The 25,702-nt window shown below is 40.1% G+C and overlaps 1 protein-coding gene across 1 annotated transcript in view; it reads left to right on the top strand.

The window, feature by feature from the left end:
- Positions 1-25,702, top strand: part of LOC306873922 (PC4 and SFRS1-interacting protein-like) — a 112,722-nt gene that overhangs the window by 82,522 nt on the left and 4,498 nt on the right. Inside the window, exons 7-13 of the mRNA XM_079423487.1 lie at positions 2,532-2,594; positions 2,693-2,771; positions 2,891-2,986; positions 11,624-11,668; positions 11,786-11,856; positions 12,075-12,176; positions 12,282-12,480. Of these exons, the coding sequence (XP_079279613.1) occupies positions 2,532-2,594; positions 2,693-2,771; positions 2,891-2,986; positions 11,624-11,668; positions 11,786-11,856; positions 12,075-12,176; positions 12,282-12,480 (655 nt within the window). The remainder of the gene's footprint in view (positions 1-2,531; positions 2,595-2,692; positions 2,772-2,890; positions 2,987-11,623; positions 11,669-11,785; positions 11,857-12,074; positions 12,177-12,281; positions 12,481-25,702) is intronic.

The raw sequence follows: 25,702 nt of genomic DNA, 5'->3' as shown, positions 1-25,702 counted from the left end.
GGATTTTTTTCACCATCAAAGGCTGATTGAAACAAATTCCTTTTCAGTATTACAAATTCATTTTAATCTGTATAGTTGGCTTAGAGTTAACGCTTACATCAGAGGTAATGGGTGATGACTATCGGCAGAGAGTAATATATTTTTGTCTGTTGGCTTTTGAAAAAATGTATTGGAGACAATATTATTGGTTTTAGATATCAATAGATCTAAGTAAATGAGTAGATAACATCTTTTTTAACTGAAAATGTAATATAATCTAGCCTGGAGTTTAAAAAATTTCACAAATTCATGTTTCTCTTCACTTCCTTTCCAAATGAGAAAACAATTATTAATATATCTTGCCCAGTACTTAATGTATTTATTATTTTAAAGTAAAATTTACCCATTTAAAAAAAAAAAAAAAAAAAACCCTAACAGATAAATACAGTTCAAACAGATCTGCATAACTTGGTGCTAAGGGAGTACCCATAGCAGTTGAATTGGGTCATGTCAAGTTCTGAGAAGTTTTTTGAAAACGTCCAGAGATTCTAAGCTGCCTTTTTGTGGAATAGAATTGATTATGATAACCTAAAAAATCTATTTAAGGCAATATGAAAAATTATTTCTTAGACAGTTTTAAATACGTTAAATGGTATAAAGGCCTTAAAAACTCTTCAATTTAGTTATCAAATTTAAGGACCCATGGAATCAAAGTTCCCTCGAATTGTTTTTTTCTTGCTGAGCAAAACTTCTCTATTGGGTGGACATTTCGGGCACCTGAGCAAAAGCATTCTTTATACCAGACCTGTACAGCATGCACACAAAAAAGTGTGTAACGTTTAACTTTAATGTGCTATTTATATTTGATTTGACCCTTGATGTAACTAAATGATGTACATTTTAGGTTACCTGATAAAAGATTTTTACTGTACAATACACTGCAGTTCAAAAGTTTGGATCAATAATTTTTTTTTAAGTTTCTTATGCTTATCAAGGCTGTATCTATTTGATAAAAAATACTGAATATTATTTCACAAAATAATATTGTGAAATATTAATTGCAATTTAAAATAAATGTTTTCTATTTTAATATACTTTAAAAATCAGCATATTAAAATGACTTCTAAATGATCATGTGACTCTGAAAATACTGCTTTGCTTCACAGGAAATAATTACATTTTAATCAATGTTGGAAATGGTTGTACTGCTTTTTTATTTTTTATTTTTTATACTGTATTTTTTGGGACCTGTGATTATTAAAAAAAAAAAAAAAAAAAAAAAAAGTTAAAAAGAACAGTGTTTAGTCAAAATAGAGATTTTGTGTTACAATATAAACTATTCAAAAGTGTGGGGTCAGAAATGTTTTTTTCTTTTTTTTTTTTTTAAAGATACTTTAAAAAAGTTTAAAGAAAGTTAAATAAACTTTATTCAGCAAGGATGTGTTAAATGGATAAAATTGATAGTAAAGACTTCTATTGTTAGAAAATATTTCTATTTTGAATAAATGCTGTTCTTTTTAAACTTTTTATTAATCAGAGAATCAAAGAAAAAAGTAACAGGTTCCAAAAAAATATTAAGCAGCACAACAATTTCAACACTGATAATAAATCAACATATTAGAATGATTTCTGAAGGATCATGGGACACTGAAGACTGGAGTAATGATGCTGAAAATTCAGCTTTGATCACAGGAATAAATGCTATTTTATAGTATAGGTATTAAAATAGGAAACCAATATTAGAAATTGCAATAATATTTCACTATATCAATGTTTTTTTCTGTATTTTTTTAAATTAATACAGCCTTGATGAGCAAGAGACTCAAAGTCAAAGACTCAAAAACAAGGTCAATTATTTATCAAGTTTATAATATAGCCCTAACATAATATATTGTCAAAACAAACTATTTAAACTGATAGAATAGAATAGAGTAGAATAGAATACAAACTGATGCAAAACTTAAGCTGAGATCTGTAAGTTAAATATAAAAAAAACGTGAACCTATGAATTCTTCTATAGCTGTCTAAACATCGTTATGAAGTACAGTTTGTACAATACACTTTCTTCTGCGCGGCCGCGGTGGAAGAAGAGCGCGGTGGCGCGCTTACAGGGAACACTGAATGGGAGCCCTGTATTTAAGGTAGCCCGTCGGGCAGGGCAGTGATACATTTTGGCAGCCCGACTGGAAAACACAATAGCTCCGGGACATCGGGCTAGCGATTTTGCGAGCCCTGTTCAGTCTGAATTGGTGAACTGGTTCTAATTGGTGAACGCTAACATCCATTTTATGAATCACCAAGGACCATGGTTGCAGCTAAAAATCTTTTTTAGTGTTCTACTGAAAAAAAAAGTCACCTACGTCTTGGATGGCCTGAGGGGAGTAAATCAACAGCAAATTTTCATTTTTGTTTCTTCTTTTTTTTTTTTTTTTAATTAACTATCCCTTTAAGTGTAATATCATTGGAGTGACAATGTTGATTTTAATTTAGTATGATATGCCTTAAAAATGGGTCTTGTCATATATATTTTATAATTTTTTTGTGGTCCCCAGGACCTATCACAGAACGATACCACAAATGTCTCTGCCAAAGATAAAAGAGGAAGGAAGAGAAAGGTAATCACTCTGTCCACTTTGCTGGTGGTTCTTGTGATTATGTTACATGACCAATAGCATAACTGCCATAAATTAAATATTTGATTTGGTTTTCACAGATTGAAGCTGAACGAGACTCTGATACAGAAAACTCAAGCCCCACTTCAAGTGCTCCTGGGTTAGATTTATTATCAGCAGGTGCAGATTGCCCTTTCAAACTCTGTAGATGTTTTCTTGTATTTAATGAAGCAACACATCTATAAATATGTATGTGGTGTGTCTTTTTTCTTATTTATTCTTATTTATTATTATTTTAGGTGGACCAGTTCCATTACTAAAGCGCAGAGGAAGGAAACCTAAAATAGAGAAATTGCTGCTGCAACAACGGGCTTCAAATGAGCCACTGAGGTTAGGTGATCATTTACAAATGTTTGTGTAAATATTACAGATGAATTATATTATAGATGCACCAGTGTAACTATAGGCCGGAGGAATGAAAAGGTAAGATTAGAAGGGATTGTTTATTAATAATTAGTTAACCTTTTTATTTTTTTATTACTTATTTATTTATATTTACCTTTTTATTATTTACATAATATGGTGAATTTATTGTCTTGCATACAATCTATAGCCATTTTGTCCCCTTGTAATAAGCAAATACCTACTTAAATGAATGAAATGTGCAAAACAATCATATTGGATGCTTTTATTAAAACAACAGAAATGCATTAGCAAGCTGATTCAATTTGATTAGTTAAACCGTTCTCGAAAAACATGCAAACAAATTTGACAAAGAGCATGCCAAAGTGGACATGAGGCTATATCTCCACAATGTTGCAGCATATTGAAACCAAACTTGGTGTATTATGACAACCATAACCTGAGGTTACCTGCACAGTTTAGGTCAGAAGATATGAAAAATGGATCTGTTAGATCATGATGCTAAACTGCATCTGAGTCTGTATCTCTGCAAATCTTTGGCATATTGACATCAAATATGAAATGTCAAAAGCGTCTGCCAAATGACTAAATGTAATCAAACATTGTGCGTCAATAATGTCACCTCACACTGACCACACCGCATCAGTTTGGTAAGTGCGCCAGAAACCATTAAATCATATTACTGATGATTGTATTTATGATTTTTCAGGCTTTTTGACTAAAATCATCTTAAAATGTCCTCAGTTACTGTTTATTATTATTATTATTATTATTTGTTTGGGGGGCAGTCATGGCCTAATGATTAGGAGGGGGAGTGAATGAACTGCACTCTCTTCCACCCTCAGTACCACAACTGAGGTGACCTTGAGCAATGCTCCCCAGGTGCTGAAGCAAAAATGGCTACCCACTGCTCCGGGCATGTGTAGGTTTATATATATATATATATATATATATATATATATATATATATATAATTGTTGTTTTTTTTTATTTTTTATATATATTCAGTGATGTCATCGTCCAGCTTAGCTCTTTTCAGATAGTATCTGTGCAATCAAGTTGATTATATCGCTGGAAATTAAGTGTCCCCAACTAAGCAAGCCAGAGGCGACAGCGGTAAGGAACCAAAATTCTATTGGTCACAGAAATGGAGAAAAACCTTGGGAGAAACCAGGCTCAGTAGGGGGGCCAGTTCTCCTCTGGCCGGACGAAACCAGCAGTTTAATTCCAGGCTGCAGCAAAGTCAGATTGAGCAGAGGACTCATCTGGTTCCTGTGGTCTTGTGTCTATGGCCATCTTATCTAGGTGACATGGTCTTCACTGGGGATCTGTCTCTGGGGCTCATCTAGTTGTCCTGATCTCCACTGACATTCAGGGCTGTAGAGGTTGTCTCTAGGTGCTGATCCATCATATGGACTCGATACGGACTGGATCCGGGTGACTGCAGTGACCATCTGATCTGGTGGCTACGGTGACCTCAGAAAGTTGGCATCATCTCTTCTCAGGTGTTTGGTCATCTCAGATCATTTAAGGGTTGGATCCAGACTGAAGCTTCTGTAATATCTAGTTATGGCAGAAACAGAGAAATGAATAGAGAGATAATTTGCGTAGCTGCTGTTCCAGCCAAGCAAATATTATTTGTTCAACCCAAGCTAAAGAATAATAATGTGCGTTTGATCAGATATAACTGCAGTACAAGATTATAAAATGCATTATGTGAATGCTTGGCTAAAGAGATGTCTTTAATCTAAATTTAAACAGAGAGAGTCTGTCTGAACCTCGAACGTTACCAGGAAGGCTATTCCAGAGTTTGGGAGCCAAATGTGAAAAAGTTCTACCTCCTTTAGTGGACTTTGCTATGCTAGGTACTACCAAAAGTCCAGAGTTTTGCGACCTTAGGGAGTGGGTTAGATTGTAGCATGGTAGAAGACTAGTTAGGTACGTAGGAGCTAAACCATTTAGGGCAAGTAATAATATTTTGTAACTGATACGGAACTTAATAGGTAGCCAGTGCAGAGACTGTAAAATTGGGGTAATATGATAATATTTTCTTGACCTGGCAAGGACTCTAGCCGCTGCATTTTGGACTACCTGTAGCTTGTTTATTAAAGATGCAGGACAACCAGCTAGCAGTGCATTACAGTAGTCCAGTCTAGAGGTTATGAATGCATGAATTAGCTTTCTGCATCGGAAACAGGTAACATGTTCCGTATCTTGGCAATGTTTCTAAGATGGAAGAATCCTGTTTTTGTAACATTGGAAATATGATTTTCAAAAGACCAGTTGCTGCCTAATATAACACCCAGATTTTTGACTGTAGAGGAAGTAACAGTACATCCGTCTAGTTGCCAATTGTAATCCAAGAGATTCTGTGTACTGTTTTTTTTGGTCCAATAAGTAATGTCTCTGTCTTATCTGAATTTAACAGGAGAAAACAGTTATTGGTCATCCAATCTTTTACATTTTTAACACACTCTGTTAACTTAGATAATTTAGAAGTTTCATCTGGTCTTGTTGAGATATATAGTTGAGTATCATCAGCATAACAATGGAAACTAATCCCATATTTTCTAATAATATTACCAAGGGGCAACATGTATATTGAAAATGGCAGAGGACCTAGGACAGATCCTTGTGGTACAAGGGATGACTCCCCATTGAGATGACTCCCCATTTAAATAAACAAAGTGGTAGCGATCTGACAGGTAGGATCTAAACCATCTTAAAGCCTGCCCTTGAATACCCGCATAGTTTTGTAATTGATCTATGAGTATGTCATGATCTATAGTGTCGAATGGAGCACTAAGATCAAGTCAAGTCACCTTTATTTATATAGCGCTTTTAACAATACAGATTGTGTCAAAGCACTAAACAGTATCAAATTGGGGGATAGAGTGTCAGTAATATATAAAAATAAACACTCAATTTTCAGTTCATTTCATTATTGAATTCAGAGATGTCATTGTCTAGATCAGTTTAGTTTAAATAGTTTCTGCGAAATCAAATTGACGATAATCACTAGAAATTAAGTGTCCCCAACTGAGCAAGCCAGAAGCGACAGCGGCAAGGAACCAAAACTCCCTCTGTGACAGAATGGAGAAAAAAAAACCTTGGGAGAAACAGGCTCAGTTGGGGGGCCAGTTCTCCTCTGGCCAGGAGATAATTGTTTATTTATTGTTTACTTATTGTTTTAATAAAAAATTTAAATGTATAAATGTATTTGTTTCTATTTTATATTGTTCAATTTCTAACAATAATAGTATTATGCAGTTAGGTATTTTGTTATATTTTTAGTTATTTTCTTTTATTTTTAGTTTTACTGTATTCAAGTCGAGGTCTTCACTGGGGATATGTCCCAGGGGCTCATCCAGGTGTCCCGGCCTCCGCCGACGATCAGGGAGACATCATATCAGGGAGACATTCACACGGACTGAGAAACAGAATAAGAAACAGATGCCATTCTTCTTACGATGTAACGAGTACATCTTGTGTTATGGGGAGTGTTCCCGGTTCCGGTTGATCTAATTTATGCAGCCTAACAATCCTTTAATGGATTTGAATAATGGAAGCATATTAGTGTATGTGTAAGCCAGGTTAAAGAAATGTGTCTTTAATCTAGATTTAAACTGACAGAGTGTGTCTGTCTCCAGAACAGCATTAGGTAGATTGTTCCAGAGTTTGAGTGCTAAATAGAAAAAGGATCTGCCGCCCGCATTCGATTTTGATATTCTAGGTCCGAACGCAGCGGACGTGGAGGACTATAATGTGATAAGAGCTCGCTCAGGTACTGAGGAGCTAAACCATTCAGGGCTTTATAAGTAGTTAACAAGATTTTAAAATCTATATGCAGAGGTGTCAAGTTACGAAGTACAAATACTTCGTTACCTTACTTAAGTAGAAATTTTGGGTATCTATACTTTACTGGAGTAATTATTTTTCAGCTGACTTTTTACTTCTACTCCTTACATTTTAAAAATAGCCTCATTACTCCTATTTCATTTCGGCTCGTTTTCATTCCGGCTTGTCATCGTCATGGGCGTTGCTAGGTCATTTTTAGGGGGGCTTTAGCACCCCTAAATTTCTGCTCAGCCCCCCTAAAAAATCTTGCGATTCTTCCCCTTTAAATTTCAAACAGCAGCAGACTTCGGCTCCTCCCCATCTTTCTGCGCGTTCTTCAATCCACAGACTGCGGTGGCGCAGAGGAGAGGACAAGGTGTGTGTTTATCGATAGACTGTTATAATATCTACATCTGTGCAGTTCTTTGTCTTAAATACAGTTTACAAAAAGTCATGGGAGAGCAATCGGTTTCCAATGTTCTGTAAAGTTTTCGCTGCATTCACCACTCATCACACCACAGCTGTTTCCTTCAGCGAAAGCCCTTAACACATTATACGCATACTTTATAAAACGATCACGTTATTGCTATTTTCATTTGAAAATTTAGCTTTCAATATAGAACTTAATATTACAGTGCATGTGGCATTAACTACCATACAGTTATGCATAGAAGTGATTAAAGACAGTGACAGACAGCACTCAGTCAGTGCACTCATTTTAATTGCATATCAGAGTGATTGACAGAGATTGAAACATTGTGTGTCCTTCTCACAGACTGCTTCAGTTTTGCTGTATTTTTTTATTTTTTTACTTTTAAAAGTTAATCACAGCACCCACATAGTTTAATCCATTGTCCAGCCTTATGTTTACAATTTTCTGTTTGTACTTGAGCATAGAAAAAGATTTGTACTAGTAATGCAAACAGTAAAAGTTTTGGTTTGTACAGTAAACAGGTGTGTGTGTGTGAGAGATCAGGTAGACTTGTATTTGGCTTGTACTCGGATGTTATACCCATCTATGCAATACAGTGAAATACTGCAATAAGTTTAGTATAACATCCTACCCTGTTAATAAATTTTTTTGTAAATATTTTTTTATTATTATACCATCATTGGGGGCTGAGCCCCCCTAAAATGAAAATCCTAGCATCGCCCTTGCTTATCGCTCAAAAAAAAAATAAAAAAAATAAAAACCTATCCAGATAAATCGCGCCATCCGGATAGAGTGAATTGTGGTTGGATGAGAATATAAACCTATACCATTCCGACACCCTATTGGTTTGTACGCGATCCATCGCACCTGCACATGACACAAATCACGTCACACTCAAAAAAGATTATTTCTTAAAAGTTATTATTTCTCCACTACTGGCTCATTTATCAAACGGGTGCTTTCTCTTCGTCCGTTGCCCTCACAGATTCCTGCAGCTAAGCTTGGATGTACATTTACATTCCAATAAAGGTTATTGATGACATGCCTCTGAAGTTTGACTTTTTGCACCATTACAATACTTACAGGCAACTAGTCATCATATCTTCCGCTCCATGAAACACGTTAATGCTCAGTAGTACACACATATGGTTTTTTAATGTATTTGCATTGTACTAAAATGCGTTAATTTTCAGTGGGCACATATCCGGCTGAAACAGGTAGCCTAGTGCATCCCACATTTTTCAACATTAGCATTTTAATATAACATTGTAGTCATTATGGCCTTTATAAAAATGTTTTTTTGAGGAGGTGGGGTAGTGCACAATAGGCCCCTGTGCCGCGGCCTAAGCTTTTGTCCTTAATGGCATTTTTTTTTTCCTTCCATTACTTTTATACTTTAAGTAGTTTTGAAACCAGTACTTTTACACTTTTACTTGAGTAAAAAACTTGAGTTGATACTTCAACTTCTACAGAAGTCTTTTCAAACCCTAGTATCTATACTTCTACTTGAGTAATGAATGTGAATACTTTTGACACCACTGTCTATATGATGCTTGATAGGGAGCCAGTGCAGTGTTGACAGAACCAGCCTAATGGTCATACTTCCTGGTCCTAGTAAGAACTGTAACTGCTGCATTTTGGACTAGCTATAGTTTGTTGATCAAGCGTGCAGAACAACCATCCAATAAAGCATTACAATAGTCTAACCTCGAGGTCATAAACGCATGAATTAGCATTTCTGCATTTGACGTTGAGAGCATAGGTCACAATTTAGATATGTTATATGAGTTTGCAGATATGCTGTGCCCTGGCAGCTTTTAAAGTCTGTCTATAGCTGGACATACTGTTTTTCACGCAATTCTAAAAACTTCAAGTTAGTTTTTCTCCATTTGCGCTCAAGATTACGAGTTTCTTTTTTGAGAGAATGGGTATACATTACTTAATGCATACATTACTTAATCTTTGTTTGTTAACTTATTCATATACTAATATGTTAGTTAATGCATTAGTTAACATGAACTAACAATGAACAACTCCACTTACTTACTGTTTTGTTAATGTTAATTTACACATTTACTATTTAATAAGATTTAGCTCAAAATGCCCCACAGATAATTTTTTATAGCTTGTTAAAATTGCCACTTTTAGGGTATGAGCCAAAACGCTCTGTATTTGAGTATGTTGCTTTAATGCAAATGAGCTGGTGCTCCTGGAGAAGAGGGCGGGGCTTCAAGAGCTCCAGCTCCACATTAAGTAGTACTAGTCTTTGCAAATGAACATTCCACTATTAGTACAAGCTTGTTATCTTTACAGAAAACATACTCTGTTTCAAAGTCAGTCATCTGATTATACTGTGCATAATAAATTGGCGTAATTACACAGACGACGGCGGGATAAAAATAACAACATAGCTGGTTGTTGGCATGCTATCACAAACTTTATAAGTCCCACTCGTGATTATGAGCTCAATAAACTAAAGCGATCAACTCACATTGCTTTCAAATGCAACTTTTAACTATCACATTCCTATTCACGATCATTTATGAAGACAGCACCAGTGAAAACAAAGACAATGGTAGCTTTAGCATCATTAGCTTTACAGAGTGCCAAGAAGCTCTTTCAGAAAGGCAATTTGGAAAACAAACGCGTGATACTTACTTTGTCTGGAGCTGACGTTCATGCACGAAGCATTGGTATTGATTCCTACACGTATTGGGGACTTTACCGATTTTTTCCAGGACATTTCCTTAGACAATGAAACTTGACCACAGTGTCCTCAGTGGCTCAGAGGGAGGGAGTCTATGGAGACTCCTATGTTCGTTAGTGCATCCCAAAACAACACTTGAAATGCCTCTTTGTTGCTGACATTGTATATCTACAGAAAGAGATATACATACATACACATATATAGCTACAGCAAGTAATCAGTAATGACGGAGGCGGATGCAGCTTCTCACTCAGGGCTGTGTCTATGCTTATAGGGCACCGTCACAAATGGGTGGGACTTTTTCCCCTCGGTGACGTGAACAGAGGGAGAATCTGAAATGGCTCTTTATGATTTTTTTAGATTAAAAATAAATGAGTGGGTGGATTTTTACTATTATAGGTTGGTTGTTTTCACACACTGCGGCCATACAACTGTGTTCAAACACCTCATAGAAGTGATTTTTGCATAATAGGTCTCCTTTAACATGAGCAAAGATTAAGTAATGCTGAAAAGATGCGTTGTTCATTTTTAGTTCGTGTTAACTAATATATTAATCAGCGTCAACTAATTAAGCTGTTAATATGAAGAGAAGCATTAGTATATGAATAAGTTAACATGAGCAAAGATTAAGTAATGCTGAACAGATGTGTTGTTAAGTTTTAGTTCCTTTTATGTAATGCATCAACCACACCGTTAACTAGTCCATCTTTTAATGTAAAGAGATGCATTAGTAAATGTACAAGTAAACATTAACAAAACATTGAGTAATGCTGAACAGATGCATTGTTCATTGTTAATTCATGTTAACTAATGCATTAACTAACGTTAACTAATACAACCTTATTGTAAAGTGTTACCTATATATAATCTACAAAATATAAATATTCTTTCCATTTGCCTAATGAAAATGAGTGTCCAATTTAGAATTTTCCAAAAATTTAACTTTTTCAAACTACTCCTAGGCTGTTCGGCTTGCATGAATTTTCACCTATGAGTCATCCCCAGACACTCAAGACAAAGAGTTATCAAAATAAGTGTCATTCATGAAAGCATTGCAAAGATAATTAGTTAATTAGTTGGTCAGGCAATGCCTATTTTTACAAATTGACTTATAACTGCTGAACACAATGTTCAAGCTTAACATAACTTGACACACGTGGACAATAGGGCATTCTGAGGATACACACCAAGTTTCATAGAATTCCACTAAAAGGGGGGTGCTACAGAAAAAAAGAACTATAATTCCACAACTGCATAATCCATTAAGGTGGAAAATTGTTTATGCTGCATCTTTGGTTGACCTCCTAACTGTACATATCCTGTAATATGACTCGGCTACAAAAAGCAGCCAAATTTCAAAGGTTAATAGTTACAGATCTATCTATCTAAATAGAATTTAGGAAACGAGATAAGCTTCAGATAAGCGTAAATAGTTTTTCAGTAGGTTTTGTAAGTTTTGTTACAAGTTGTTCACACACGATCAATAAAAAAGCAATTAACACATGAAAATTATTATATATAGTTCCTTTAAATAGCAAAGCAAAACATGATTTCATGCACTAGATCATTATAAAAAGAAAATAATAACCAGATATTTTATTTATTTATTTATTTATTTATTTTGCAGGTTAGGAAAAGATGGAAAGAGAGATGACAGAAAAGGAGACAAGAGAAAGGGTAAGACAATAAATAGTGAAGTGCTATGCAGTCCTTAGATATTCACCTAATTACCTATTTGTTATGACACTTGTTGAAACATTGTTTTTTTTTACTTTTTCAATTCTTCAAATAAAGACGTTTCTGCAGAGTCCAGACTGCAGAAGTTGCATGGGGATATTAAAACATCTTTGAAGATTGATCACCTTGTAAGTCCAGGCTCCAGTTCATTTATTTATTTATTTTTCATTCTTGTAAAACTTAAAAACTCTTTTAAACTTAATTTCTGTAATGTTGTCAGCTGACACCTATATAGACTGATGTGCGTATAACAATTTGCTCATGCTCCCTTTGAAATTAATGTATTAACCTTCTTGTTTATGTAATTATGGTTGCGTAAGTAAATCTTCACTCTCTCCATTCTTAGGATGTTAGGAAATGTTTAGTTGCATTGGATGAGTTGAGTGCATTGCATGTTACTACTCAACATCTTCAGAGACACTGTGAACTCATAGCTACTCTAAAAAAGGTATGATTTAAACATTTTTGGGCAACATTGGACAAAAGTCATGTTTATAAATTATAAAAAAAGTTAACTGAAAATGAATCATAGTTTTATACTGTGTCTTTACAGATCCGCAGGTTTAAAGCCAGCCAGGATGTGATGGACAAAGCCACAATGCTTTATAATAAGTTTAAAAGCATGTTTTTAATGGGAGAAGGAGAGTCAGTGCTCAGTCAAGTGCTCAATAAAAGTCTGACTGAACAGAGACAGTTTGAAGAGGCCAAGAGGGGAGTGCTAAAAAACACAGAACAGACCAAAGAGCAGAGAGGTAAAGAACTGACTGCCACATGCTTGTTTTACAGCTTACATTTTTGCATTACATACATATGAAGGTAGGTTCCCTTTTAAATCTTTGCTGGGGTGCCAGACAGGTATAAATACTATGTCAAAATAGTTAAATTTTGATCCCTTCTAAAGTCATTACTTAGTCAGGTCAAAACAAATTATAAGGAAAGTGAACAAATAAAGTCAGAGGTTTCCATAAAGAACTAGAGGGGACATTTGTTACTCACGCCCCACTGCATACACATTCATTAAGAGTCCAATCAGCTCAGTCTCTTATGATTCCACAGTATCTCAGAAAGCTCGCATCACTCACGTTCACTGTATAGTCTCCATTCGCAATGATTTGGAACTTTATTCTGAAGGCTAAAACTCTCTTCCTTGATACTCCAACAACGACAAAACAGAGAACTTCCAGACACAGATGATTCTCCTGTGTACCATTTCTTCGTTTACAAGGGCTGAGATTTCAGGCTGTAGGGTAAACGTACCTATTAAGCACACTTCCATTTTTGAGATCAGATTATAAAAAAAGAAAAAATAATTTAATATCCTACTTGATGTCTTAACTCTAGAACCGGCAGAGGTCACTGTATACCTAAAAGCACCAGCTTTTAAATTTTACCCACACATAGCAACTATTTTTATATGCCTAAAGAACATACTATTTCACTGTATTATGCCACTGTCTTCAAAGAGAAGTGTCTAGAGTCATGAAATAATTGTCTAGTCGTCAACTATATTTGTACCCTGTTGTTTTATGTTCAAAGTTTGACCGATTATGAGTTATGAACTTTAGGCTAAAACATGTAAATATGATGTCTTGATCACTGTCAGATGAGCCGTCAGATGCCAAGTCGACCCAGGACGAAATAACTTATAACTAATAACGCATAACTTAACCATCAGACTCTCCATCATCATGCATTTAGTGTTTCTAATACCTACCTTCCATAAATCGCCGCCTTTTAGTCATTTTGACTTTATTTATGAAACGGATAACTGCTAAATCAGTGAGTGAAAGGCGTTGCCTAGAAATGTACAATGTTAAAACATAAGCGGCAAGAAAATGACAGCGCGAAAATACATGCATTATATAAATTTGATGCTTATAGGTATAAATGCTTCGTTTTTTTATCTGGTTTTATCTAAATAATTTTGAACAACATTGGATTGTAAATTACATAATTTTAGAAAAAGTCAATGACTGGGAGACTTGAATGTTTTGCTGAAAACCTGTTATGTACATTTGAAAAACAGCCGTTCTAGTGTTAACCAGTTGGATCGGATCATTGCACACTGAGATATGGCTCTCCATGTGTTCACACTGTCTGGTGGCCATTTTGAAAGCTCTCTAAAAACTTTCACCAAAAGAGGAGCCCCTTAAATGTGCATTTTTTAGATGTTTATGCCTTTATTTTGGGTACGTTTCACTACTTATTGTAAAACTAAGAGATTAATGTTCAGACTTTTGCATATTATAACCTGGAACTTGGATGTGGGAAATAATTACATTAGATCCAAAAGATAGTTTTATCAACATAGCGCAGATGCTACGGAACACAGTTAGCTGACTAGCTGTATTAGATTGTGTGCTACGCTAACATATTACTTCACAGGCATTACTGGCTTGTACTTTTACATCCATATTATAAATTAGCAGTTTATTGCTGGTCTGTCGTTTTACAGTGCTGTAATTTTTAAAGGTTTCATATCATTTTAAAGTGAGCTTAAAGGGTGCACTACTATGAAAATCACACAGCTTAAGTGTGACATCAATAAGAAAAAGTATAATTTCATATATATTGTTAATAATAGTTGTTCATATTAAAATATGTATGAACTTAATACATGACCTAGACTATTTAACTAAATCCTATCATTTTAATAAATATTACATGGAATTTATTTAAAATTGTTGCTGCTCCAATTAAGCTCAGTGTGCTCTCTTTAAGCTCTTCCACATTGAACGTCTATGTAAATACTTCATAAACAGACTTTAAATATTAACTGATGGTTGTCACTTAACGTTCACCAGAGCGACGTCGCACTGAACGCTCTTTGTTTGCATGTGTCATTGTTTTCTAATAGAATAAATGAAATGGGACAAAGTTAATCTTGACAAACTATATATCATTCTGAGGGTCTAAGCCTCAAGCATCGACGACAGATCGCTGTTTTTCGATGGAAAGCTTATAAGGAATGAGTGGCACAAATTTGCTACATTTGTGTAAGCAGTACACATCAAAACACGCAGAGTAAAAAAGCCGTACGTACCTTTATCATTGTAATAACGAGCCACAAACGCGTCCACTGCTGAAATCCCAGTTTAGTTAGAGAGGTAAGGGTCCACAGAACAACATCCCAGCGAGCACTTTTAGTCCAGCGAAACAATAACATTGTAATAAGGATGAATATTCCTTTGTTTACGTTTCATTTCTTCAGAGAGTTATTGTTCGCGTCCGTTATAGAATAAATTACGCTCAAAAACAGCGTCTTGGTGGTAAAAAAACAAAACGGTGTTGCAGCATACGGTTTTACAAACATAATGAGACCATCCACGGAAAAAAAAAGTCTCAGAAAAGCGGAATATAGATTATTTGAATTTGGCGCTCCCTCCTGCCGGCAGTGACGCTTCTGTGACGCAACTGTCATCTGAGCGGGGCATAACTTAGCGATCTGCTTTATCCATAAAAAACTGTTTTTTTTTTTCTTCTACATTTTTTATATGTGTGTGTGTGTATTGTGTGGGGAATGTGGCCGTGTCTGCATGATTATAATATGTATGGACGGACATCAGCGTGTTTATTAGCGACTCTATGACGGCTATCATTGTGATTCATTGATCAGCTATTATTGATTATATGGCCCATCTGTTTGATTATAATCTGAATGGAAGCACATCAGCGTGTGTTTACTGACTCTATGACCATGTCTGGCAATATCACTTCACGTCTGGCAGTGATATTTATCATTGTAATAACGAATAACGAAGAATACTTCAGTATACATACTATATACAAAGCATTTTTTTTCTATTTTTTTTTCTTTTTTATTACTCAAATAATTATTTTTGTATTTTTTAGTGCTCAAATAAATCTGTCTATTATTTTATAATTGAAAAACTATGCAGGAACATGTATAATGACTAAAATAGCTTGTATAATTCTGCAATCCATTTGGTGGTTATTTTTCCTCAAACAGGGGGGTGGGGGGACTATAAATAGTTTCAGAAAAAATATTGCAGGAATCTCATTTTTCATGGTATCTTCTTCAAATTTGAAATATGAACTCATGAGACACATGGCTTTCGATCCATTACTTTTCTGGATTGCTCCAGGACTTATTTCATGTATTTGTATATGAAATAAAAAAACATTCAGTGTGGAAAAATATTTTTCAAGGCACGTCAGTGCCTATAACTTTTTATCTTTTTGAGCATTATCAACTCTGGATGATAGATAGTAAAGCCCAGAGTCTCTTCTTTCCAAAGATACCTAATTTGTTTGTGTAAGCACACTTTGTCACAAACTGTTACCATTTTAATTTAGGTAGGTTATTTTCACCTGCGAGGCCCTAAATGGGGGTGAAGGTTAACAGTTAATCGATTTTCTATGGATTCTGTCAACTCAAATCTTCAGACTGGCCCTGATATTTGGCAACTAGCATCAACTTTTCCAGACTGTAAATCTGTGGAAATTCGGGGGGAAAATCATGTAGTGTATTCCAGCCTTTAGAGACTATAGATATGTTGACATCCATTTAAATAGAGGTTTCATAATGAGGCTAGTTTCTGTGTTCATCCCCATGAATTAAATGTTTTATTGGTTTGTTTTATTAGATTTTTGAATGTTACACTTAGCTAAACGTGGACTAGTATAGGCTAGATGTTGCAATGTGCTTAGATGACACACTTTTTTTTTTTTTTATAAAGCATCATGTGGGCTTAATGGGAACAGGGGTGTTCCTAAAAGGTACAGAAATGTACCCATTAAGCACAGCCAGACTTGAATTTAACAATGTATATCTTAATTGAAATGCTATTGTCATTTAAAATAAAAGTAAATATTTTTGTGTGAGAGATTAATATTTTATTTTAACATAACTTTTTGTACTGAAACCAATATCTTGTGCACTAAAAATGTCTCAATGTAGATTTTGGTGAGCTTAATAGGTACGTTTACCCTACTCGCTCGTACACAAGCAACGGCAGCATAATATATTCCAATTGAAGACACAGACGGGTAACTTTTAATCCATCAGGCTGAGTAAATCGCCGACGCAATCAATTTTTCGTTACGAAAAACAACAAATAGGGCCATTCTTTCTTCTAAGCAACACTTCTTTTTTTTTTTTTTTTCAAGCCCGCCACCATCTCTTTTCAAATTTCTGAACAGTTACGTCATCACTTCCGGTATTCTCGCCCGGATTAATATAACCCCCATTTTAGTTGAGGCAAATGTTACTCTATATATAGAAAATATGTCTTCAATATATACAGTTCATTGGAGCATTTATAAATTCATTTCAAGACATTTATTTTATTAAAAAGCAGTAAAAATTGAAGTGCCTTGTCACATAATGAGATATTGTGCCACAATATATAATGGTACAAAAATTCAATCATTTGCATCATGGATTTTAAAAAATGTAAGACGGAGCACTGGGAGTTTTTTTTTTTAATACTAAATAAATTAATACTTAATAAATCAAAACATTAAACTAATATTAAGTGATTTTAGCCTATATTTTAGACACAATTCTGTCAATATCAACTGTTTTTGCTCTGAAATAGTTCTAAACAGAGTCACAGCAGAACGATTGTTCCTCTGAATAACACAGCAGTGTTTTGTTCTTAAATTTTTTTTTTTTTTATTTTTTTTTTTAACAAATCCAAAAGCCAGCAGCCATATCGCCTAAGACTGGTTGCCCACTGAAGCTAAGCAGGGTTGAGCCTGGTCAGTACCTGGATGGGAGACCTGAGAAAACTAGGTTGTTGCTGGAAGAGGTGTTAGTGAGACCAGCAGGGGGTGCTCACCCTGTGCTCTGTGTGGGTCCTAACGCCCCAGTATCGTGACGGGGACACTATATTGTAAAAAGCACCATCCTTCAGATGAGACATTAAACCGAGGTCCTGACTCTCTGTGGTCATTAAAAATCCCAGGATGTCCTTCTAAAAAGAGTAGGGGTGTAACCCCTGGCATCCTGGCCAAATTTGCCCATTGGCCTCTGACCATCATGGCCTCTTAATCATCCACGTACACTGATTGGTTTCATCACTCTATCTCCTCTCCACTAATAAGCTAGTGTGTGTTGGGTGTAAATATGCAATATGGCTACCATCACATCATCAAGGTGGATGCTGCACACTGGTGGTGGTTGAGGAGATTCCCCCTTCCCATGTAAAAGCGCTTTGCGCACCTAGAAAAGCGATATATATATGTAAATAAAGATATAATGTGTGTGAGAGAGAGAGAGAGTTATAATATCAGTTTCATAAAAGCATTTTGCATGCAGTTCAGGGTAGGATGAAATAGGTGTAATACTGACACTAGTTTGTATGCATAGACAAAGTGTGTGTGTGTGAGATAGCGTGAGTATACATGCATCCACACATGCACAGGTCCAAGGCCTTTATATTTGCAAGCACAACATGCTCCTGAACACTAGTTGTTTCTCTTACTTTCATTCTTCCCCATTCACTTTCAATGGCCGGCCATTTTTGACAAGTGACTTTTTGCAATTTTTTACAAAATAAAAGTATTTAAAAGCAAACTTCCTGATTAAACATTAAAGCACACTAGTGTGAGAAACTGTGCAAATTTGTATAATTTTAGTTTAATATTGTGAAAATTATTCATAAAAAATGATTTTTTTCACTCAGAAAACGAGGTACCTACTCTCAGATAAATGAGGCTTACGATTAATCAGATGCAAATAGAAACACAAATCCAGTCCTAAATGAAAGAAAACAAGTTGATAAAAAGAATGAATCCAATATTTAGTGATAATATAGCATAATGACAGATTTATAAGCAGTTGTTTGTAGTCCGGTCATTTTTGAGGTCACTAGGTGAAATAAAACCCACAAAAAATTATGAAAATTCTAAAAAAAAAAAATAATGAGAAGTACTTATACCCTATGTGAACAAAGTCAGTAAGTTTGAGTCCAACGCGATAACGTTAACTAGTATTTTCGGGAAAAAGAAAATCTTTTCTGGGTCAATTTGACCCGAACACAACCAGAGGGTTAACAGCCTACTAAAGAAATTGAATAACCTAATGTAAAATAAAACAGCATAGTCTTCTCTGCAAGAATTAAACTTCCTTTGTTTCTTATTAAAGCTACAAAAGTCCTTCAGTCAAAAGCAGTGTGTGATTTTGAATTTGTCTTTTGATGCTTGATTAATGAATATTAATCAAGCATTAATGAATATTAATCGAGCAGAGTCGCAGCAGGAATATAGACTGCTGTCACTTTAAGAGCCGCACGGATCCAATTTACCGTTACACATGTATTTTCATTCTCAACTGTTTATGTTCATTTATTACATAACTGACGAGGGTTTACGTAAATAATCACTAACCATTTAGGCGCTAAAAGATGACTTTACATGTTCGTGTTCTGTTCCGTCTCTGAGCGCATCACAGAAATCCTCTCGAGAAAGCGCAAGTTCTCTTTCACGCTTTTAAATACATAAATAAATCGAATCAACTTTAATAAATCAAGCACGTCCCATTTTGCAAGTGTCTCGTTACATGATTTTACTGATTTGCACACAAAATTGGGCTTTTATAGAGGAGTGAAAGAGCACCGCTGGAAAGGGGGCAGAATGGGGTGCAATAATCATTTTATATCAATTACTGTAATTTCATAATCGTTGGAGACCAAAATCGAAATCGAAACTGAATTTTGATTAATTGCACAGCCCTGTGTGGGTAATTCATCTTGCTCTGCTGTTAACACATTTGCCTTTCTACTATCCCTTGGAGCCCTCTTCTCACTGCCACTCATGGATCCTCTTCTCGGACAGAGAAAATAATGATGATCAGGCACATTTTATTTTCTGCAGTCTCTATTTTTGCATAGAAAAGTGTTTCTGGGGAGTCACGTGACGTGCTCATGAACCTAGTCGCACTCAAGTAGAGCTCCGTACATTTGGCCTCTTTTTGCCGATTTTTGTTTTGTTTTAAGTTTTATTCATTGGTGCTTTACCTGATGGCCTGCAGTCATAAACAGCAGGAGTTGTCTCCATCGGCTTCTCCGATTAAGAAGAAATCCAAGCCACCGACCGCGAGCGATAATGGACAAGATGGCGAACACTGTTACACACTTTGAGGGCATTCTAAGAACCGAGTTGACAGCGATGCGGAACAAGTTCGCGTCTCACATGTCAGTTGTTCAGTCGCTATGCTCTAAACTGCAGGCTCATTCTGCGGGCCGCCAGACTTCATGCCCTGGTGAAAACGGAGCAACGCTGCCTTTCTTTCCAGATTTTTCTCCGGTCACCGCAAAAAGACTTTCTTTTCTGCTACTCATAAATCCTATTTGCGAATTGACTATATTTTCATTTCTACTTCTTTATCTTCAGCTGTTTGTGATGCCGATATCTGTTCCTTATCTGTCAGATCATGATGGAAATTTGTGCAGATTATCTTTGATCCCTCGGCCATCTTGTGCCACTAGATGGCGATTTAACCCTAAATTGTTACAAGATGAAAACTTTTGCAGTCAATTCAGTTTAGAGTTTATCGAAATTAACGTCTCGGTTACGTATGTAACCCTCGTTCCCTGAAGAAGGGAACGGAGACGTCACGTCGGTGACCGACGAATTGGGATCTCGCTTAGACCAATCCCTTACGAGAGTATCTAAACAAGCCAATGCACATTGGCATGCGATTATTGCATCCAGCTGCCGCTAATCACAGCGTGAGTATAAGTAGGCAGCGGGTGCAGCGCATATTCAGGTTTTCGCTGAGGAGCCGAGCCGGTGACCCGGCCACTCAGCGGTGGTACAGCAGCCGTGGCGACGGGACGTGACGTCTCCGTTCCCTTCTTCAGGGAACGAGGGTTACATACGTAACCGAGACGTTCCCTATCAGTCGGTCACTCCGAGTCACGTCGGTGACCGACGAATTGGGATCCCTACCAAAGGGCCACGGGTACTGCCCCTTCCAGTGTCCTGTGGAAGCCTCCTGAGCCCCTATTTTTTGGCGCAGGTCAGGGCTACCACAGAAGACCAGCTACTGTTGCCATGGCACTATCCACTCAGTAAGACTGGATAACACTGGGAAAACGTACCCGTTCCAGTTGGAACCGGACGCTACGGAAGCTCGCCCTTCCCGCAGGAGGTTCGGAGCAATTACGCATATGATCTCGCATATGGGATTTTAGAGGAATTTGTACCTCATGGAGATTGGCAGAAGACCTGCCAGGGAAACACGGGCTCTCAGGCTATACCGTGGACTATACACATATGGGATCCAACTAGGCCTTTCATATGGAACACAGCCCTCTACCGGTTCTCATGGATTCAGCGAGTGAGGGCCTGGCGTCAGATGCTCTGCCACATCTGACTGCCGAGGGGACGGAGGAACTCGACAGGGTCTACAGTACGGACTCTCTGGAGCAGTTTTAGCAAGCCGACCCGAAAACGGAACCTCTCAGTGCTTCTACCCGTTTGAGGTGAGAACACAGGAGGAAACCGGTTCCACACGAAGGCTATAGAACCTAGCGAACGTGTTAGGGGTCGCCCAGCCCGCAGCTCTACAAATATCTGCCAGCGAGGCGCCACGAGCCAACGCCCAGGAGGATGCAACAGCTCTAGTAGAGTGAGCTCTCAACCTGAACGGGCAGGGCACACCCTGTACCTGATAAGCCAGGGCGATGGCGTCCACTATCCAGTGGGCCATCCTCTGCTTGGAGACGGCCTTCCCCTTCTGCCGGCCTCCGTGACAGACAAAGAGCTGGTCTGAGGTCCTGAAGCTTTGTGTCCTGTCAACGTAGCATCTTAGCGCTCGGACGGGACAAAGCAAAGCAAGGGCTGGGTCTGCCTCCTCCGAGGGCAGCGCTTGCAGGATCACCACCTGGTCCCTGAAGGGAGTAGTGGTAACCTTGGGCACGTAGCCAGGCCGGGGCCTCAGGATTACCTGGGAGTCAGCCGGCCCGAACTCTAGGCACGAATCGTCGACCGAAAATGCGTGCAGGTCCCCTACCCTCTTGATGGAGGCCAATGCAAGCAGGAGCAGAGTCTTCATTGAAAGAAACTGCAGCTCAACTGACTGCAAAGGCTCAAATGGGGCCTGCTGTAGTGCTTTGAGAACTAGAGACAGGTCCCAAGAGGGTATAGAGGGGGGCCGTGGAGGATTTAACCTTCTTGCCCCCCTAAGGAACCTGATGACCAAGTCATGCTTACCCACCAACTTCCCTTCCATGGGGTCATGGTTGGCAGCAATCGCAGCCACATAGACTTTAAGGGTGGAGGGAGACAGCCTTCGCTCCAACCCCTGCTGCAAAAAGGAAAGCACGACTCTGATCGGGCACTTTCGGGGGTTTTCTCTGTGAGAAGAACACCACTCCACGAACAGGTTCCATTTCAAGGCGTAGGCCTGTCTCGTGGACGGCGCTCTTGCCGAAGTGATGGTGTCAACTACCCCTTGGGGTAGGTCACCTAGAACCTCCGCGTCCCGTCCAGGGACCAGACATGTAGCTTCCAGAGGTCTGGACACGGGTGCCATAAGGTGCCCCGTCTCTGAGTCAGTAGATCCTTCCTCAGAGGAATCTGCCAAGGAGGGGCTGTCACGAGGAGCATTAGTTCTGAGAACCAAGTCCGAGTGGGCCAGTACGGCGCCACGAGCAGGACCTGCTCCTCGTCCTCCCTGATCTTGCATATTGTTTGTGCGAGAAGGCTCACTGGGGGAAACGCATACTTGCGAAGGCCCCGCGGCCAGCTGTGTGCCAGTGCATCCGTGCCGAGTCTTCCCTCGGTCAGGGAGTAAAACCTCTGGCAATGAGAGGTTTCTAGAGACGCAAACAGGTCTACCTGAGCGGGTCCGAAACGTCTCCAAATCAGCTGGACCGTCTGGGGATGGAGTCTCCACTCTCCGGGGAGCGCAGCTCGTGACAGCTCGTCGGCTGCCCGGTTGAGCAAGCCTGGAATATGAATGGCACGAAGCGACCTCAGATGCTTCTGACTCCAGAGGAGGTGGTGGCAGGCGACATGCGACGGGAGCGCAGACCACCTTGTCGGTTGATGTACGCAACGGTCGCAGTGTTGTCCGTGCGGACCAGTACGTGTTTGCCTCGTAAACGCCTTCTGAGACGGATCAAGGCCAGACGTACCGCTAGCAACTCTAGGCAATTGATGTGCCAGTGCAGTTGATGTGCCGACAACGCAAGCCCGTCGAACGTGGCACCCCAGCCGGTGGTGGAGGCATCCGTGAAAATCACAGCATGCCTGGAGACCTGTTCCAGGGGCACTCCTGCCCGCAGAAACGAAAGGTCTGACCGCGAGGTGAGGGTTCGGCGGCAGGCCGGTGTGACTTGGATCCGCGCTGCCACGCCCACCTCGGGACTCGGCCATGGAGCCAGTGTTGAAGCGGCCTCATATGAAGCAGCCCCAGCGGCGTGACTGCCGCTGCAGCTGCCATATGCCCCAGGAGCCTCTGAAATTGTTTCAGTGGGGCCGCTGTCCTGCTCTTGAACGCATTCAAGCAGTTCAACACCGACTGAGCACGTTCCTGCATGAGGCGTGCTGTCTGACTGACCGAATCCAACTCCATACCGAGAAAAGAGATCCTCTGCGTCGGGGAGAGTTTGCTCTTTTCCCAGTTGACCCGAAGGCCCAACTGCCTGAGGTGTGAGAGCACCAAATCCCTGTGTTCGCACAACTGGTCCTAAGACTGAGCCAATATGAGCCAGTCGTCGAGGTAGTTGAGAATACGAACGCCCTGTTCTCTCATGGGAACTAGGGCTGCCTCCGCAACTTTCGTGAAGACACGGGGCGACAGGGACAGCCCGAAGGACAGGACCTTGTACTGATATGCCCGTCCTTCGAACGCAAACCGCAGGAATGGCCTATGGCGCAGAAGGATCGACACATGGAAGTACGCGTCCTTCAGGTCGATCGCTGCAAACCAATCTCGGGGACGGACACACCCGTAGATGCGTTTCTGCGTGAGCATCTTGAACGGAAGCTTGTGAAGAGCCCGGTTCAAGAGACGCAGATCCAAGATCGGTCTCAACCCACCGCCTTTCTTGGGTACAATGAAGTAGGGGCTGTAAAACCCCGACCTCATATCGGCTGGAGGAACCGGCTCTATCGCATCCTTCGCCAGTAGGACTGCGATCTCTGTACGCAAGACAGGAGCATCTAACGCTTTCACTGAAGTGAAGTGGACGCCCCTGAACTTGGGAGGATGCCGGGCGAACTGAATCGCATAGCCAAGTCTGATGGTCTGGCGGAGCCAACGAGACAGACTGGGAAGCCCTAACCAGGCCCCCAGAAACCGTACAAGTGGCACTAGCGGAACCGCTGACGTACCCGCGGCGGGGTAGCGAGGAGAAACGCAGGGACCGTGCTCGGGCCTCTCTTTGCCGGTCCGAAGCAGGGTCAGCGTGTGTGGAACACCAACCTGCGTTTTGGCAGAGGGTGCGTGGGTAGTACGGTTGACCGCACTCCCGAACCGCCCACAGCTGCTCACTGGCGAGAGAGGCGGGATAGTGTGAATCAAGACTGACTCGTCCACAACTCCCCGTCCGCTCGGGGGACCCAGAGATAGAGGAAACTGCTCTTTTGTTGAGTTTTTGGGTGGGGAAAAAAGAAACAAAAGATTCTCCGCTCGGCCCTCCTCCGGGGGAGGGAGTGGTGCGTTCACCATCTCCCGAAGAGCATCCCCCCCCATCTCCGGGTCGCCCGTCTCAGGGCCGCTTGCTCTTACGCTTGCCACCAGGTTTGGCGGGGGCCTGGACGGGCGGGGCGGCTGCCCTGCGGCCGGCTCCACGGCGCTGCTTAGCTGGAGGCTGCTGCGTTTGCTGCACGGGAGCGGGGGCGGCGGCAGGCGGCCGCCCTCGGCGACGAGCAGGTGGAGGCAGCAGCTGCACGCCGGGGCAGGATGTGCCTGATGGCCTCAGTCTGTCTCTGTGCAGCGGAGAACTGCTGGGCAAAGTTCTCCACTGTGTCGCCGAAAAGGCCGGCCTGGGACACAGGGGCATTCAAGAACTGTCTCTTTTCCGCATCCCTCATGTCCGCCAGACACAGCCAGAGATGGCACTCCTGGACCACCATAGTGGACATCGCACGACCCAGAGACCGCGTCGTAACCTTCGTCGCCCATAGCGCGAGGTCCGTGGCGGTACGAAGTTCTCTGAGAACTTCTGGGTCGTGACCACCCTCGTGCAGGTCTCTCAGTGCCTTAGCCTGATGAACCTGCAACAACGCCATAGCGTGTAAGGCGGAAGCAGCTTCACCACAAGCCGTATACGCACTGCCGGTCAGGGCCGACGAGTGCCTACAGGCCTGGGAGGGGAGCAATGGAACCCCACGCCAAGTGGTAGCAGTAGTTGGACACAATTGCATCGCAACCGACCGCTCCACCGGCGGGATGCCCGTATACCCCCGCGCTACCCCACCATCAAGGGTGGTGAGGGAGGACGAACCACCAGACCGGTTTCGGGCAGTGAAAGGTGCCTTCCACTATCTAGTGAGCTCATCATGCACCTCCGGGAAGAAAGGCACCGGAGTGGGGCCCCGAGAACCAGCGCGAGCCACCCCGAGAAACCAATCGTCCAACCTAGAGGGTTCGGGACGCGGTGGAGGATTCCACTCGAGCCCGACCCTTTCGGCGGCCCAGGCAAGCATAGCCACCATCTCTGGATCCGAATCCGAAACTGCTGACCGCCCTGTAATCACAGCTCCAGAATCTGACTAGAGATAATCAGCGTTGTTTCTCAGACAATACACTCCGTAAAATCATGGCGGTTAGTTCCAAACTCAATTCATAACTGAGATCCAGGGCAGATTTCTTGATTCAAAGATCCAGGCAGAATTACTATTTTCAAGGGAGTAGACCAAGCCACCTTTTAGCCCTAAGATTACGCAACAATGAAAAGTTTGCTAATATTTCATCTGTGAAATCCAAATCTGGGCTCATTATGACAGACCCAAAAGACATTAATATTGCCTTTCACTCTTTTTACTCTAACCTCT

This window comes from Barbus barbus (genome assembly GCF_936440315.1).
Source record: "Barbus barbus genome assembly, chromosome: 8".
Taxonomy (NCBI): domain Eukaryota; kingdom Metazoa; phylum Chordata; class Actinopteri; order Cypriniformes; family Cyprinidae; genus Barbus; species Barbus barbus.
The sequence above is the reverse complement of the archived record's forward strand: the minus strand, read 5'-3'. Positions and strand labels throughout refer to the sequence as shown.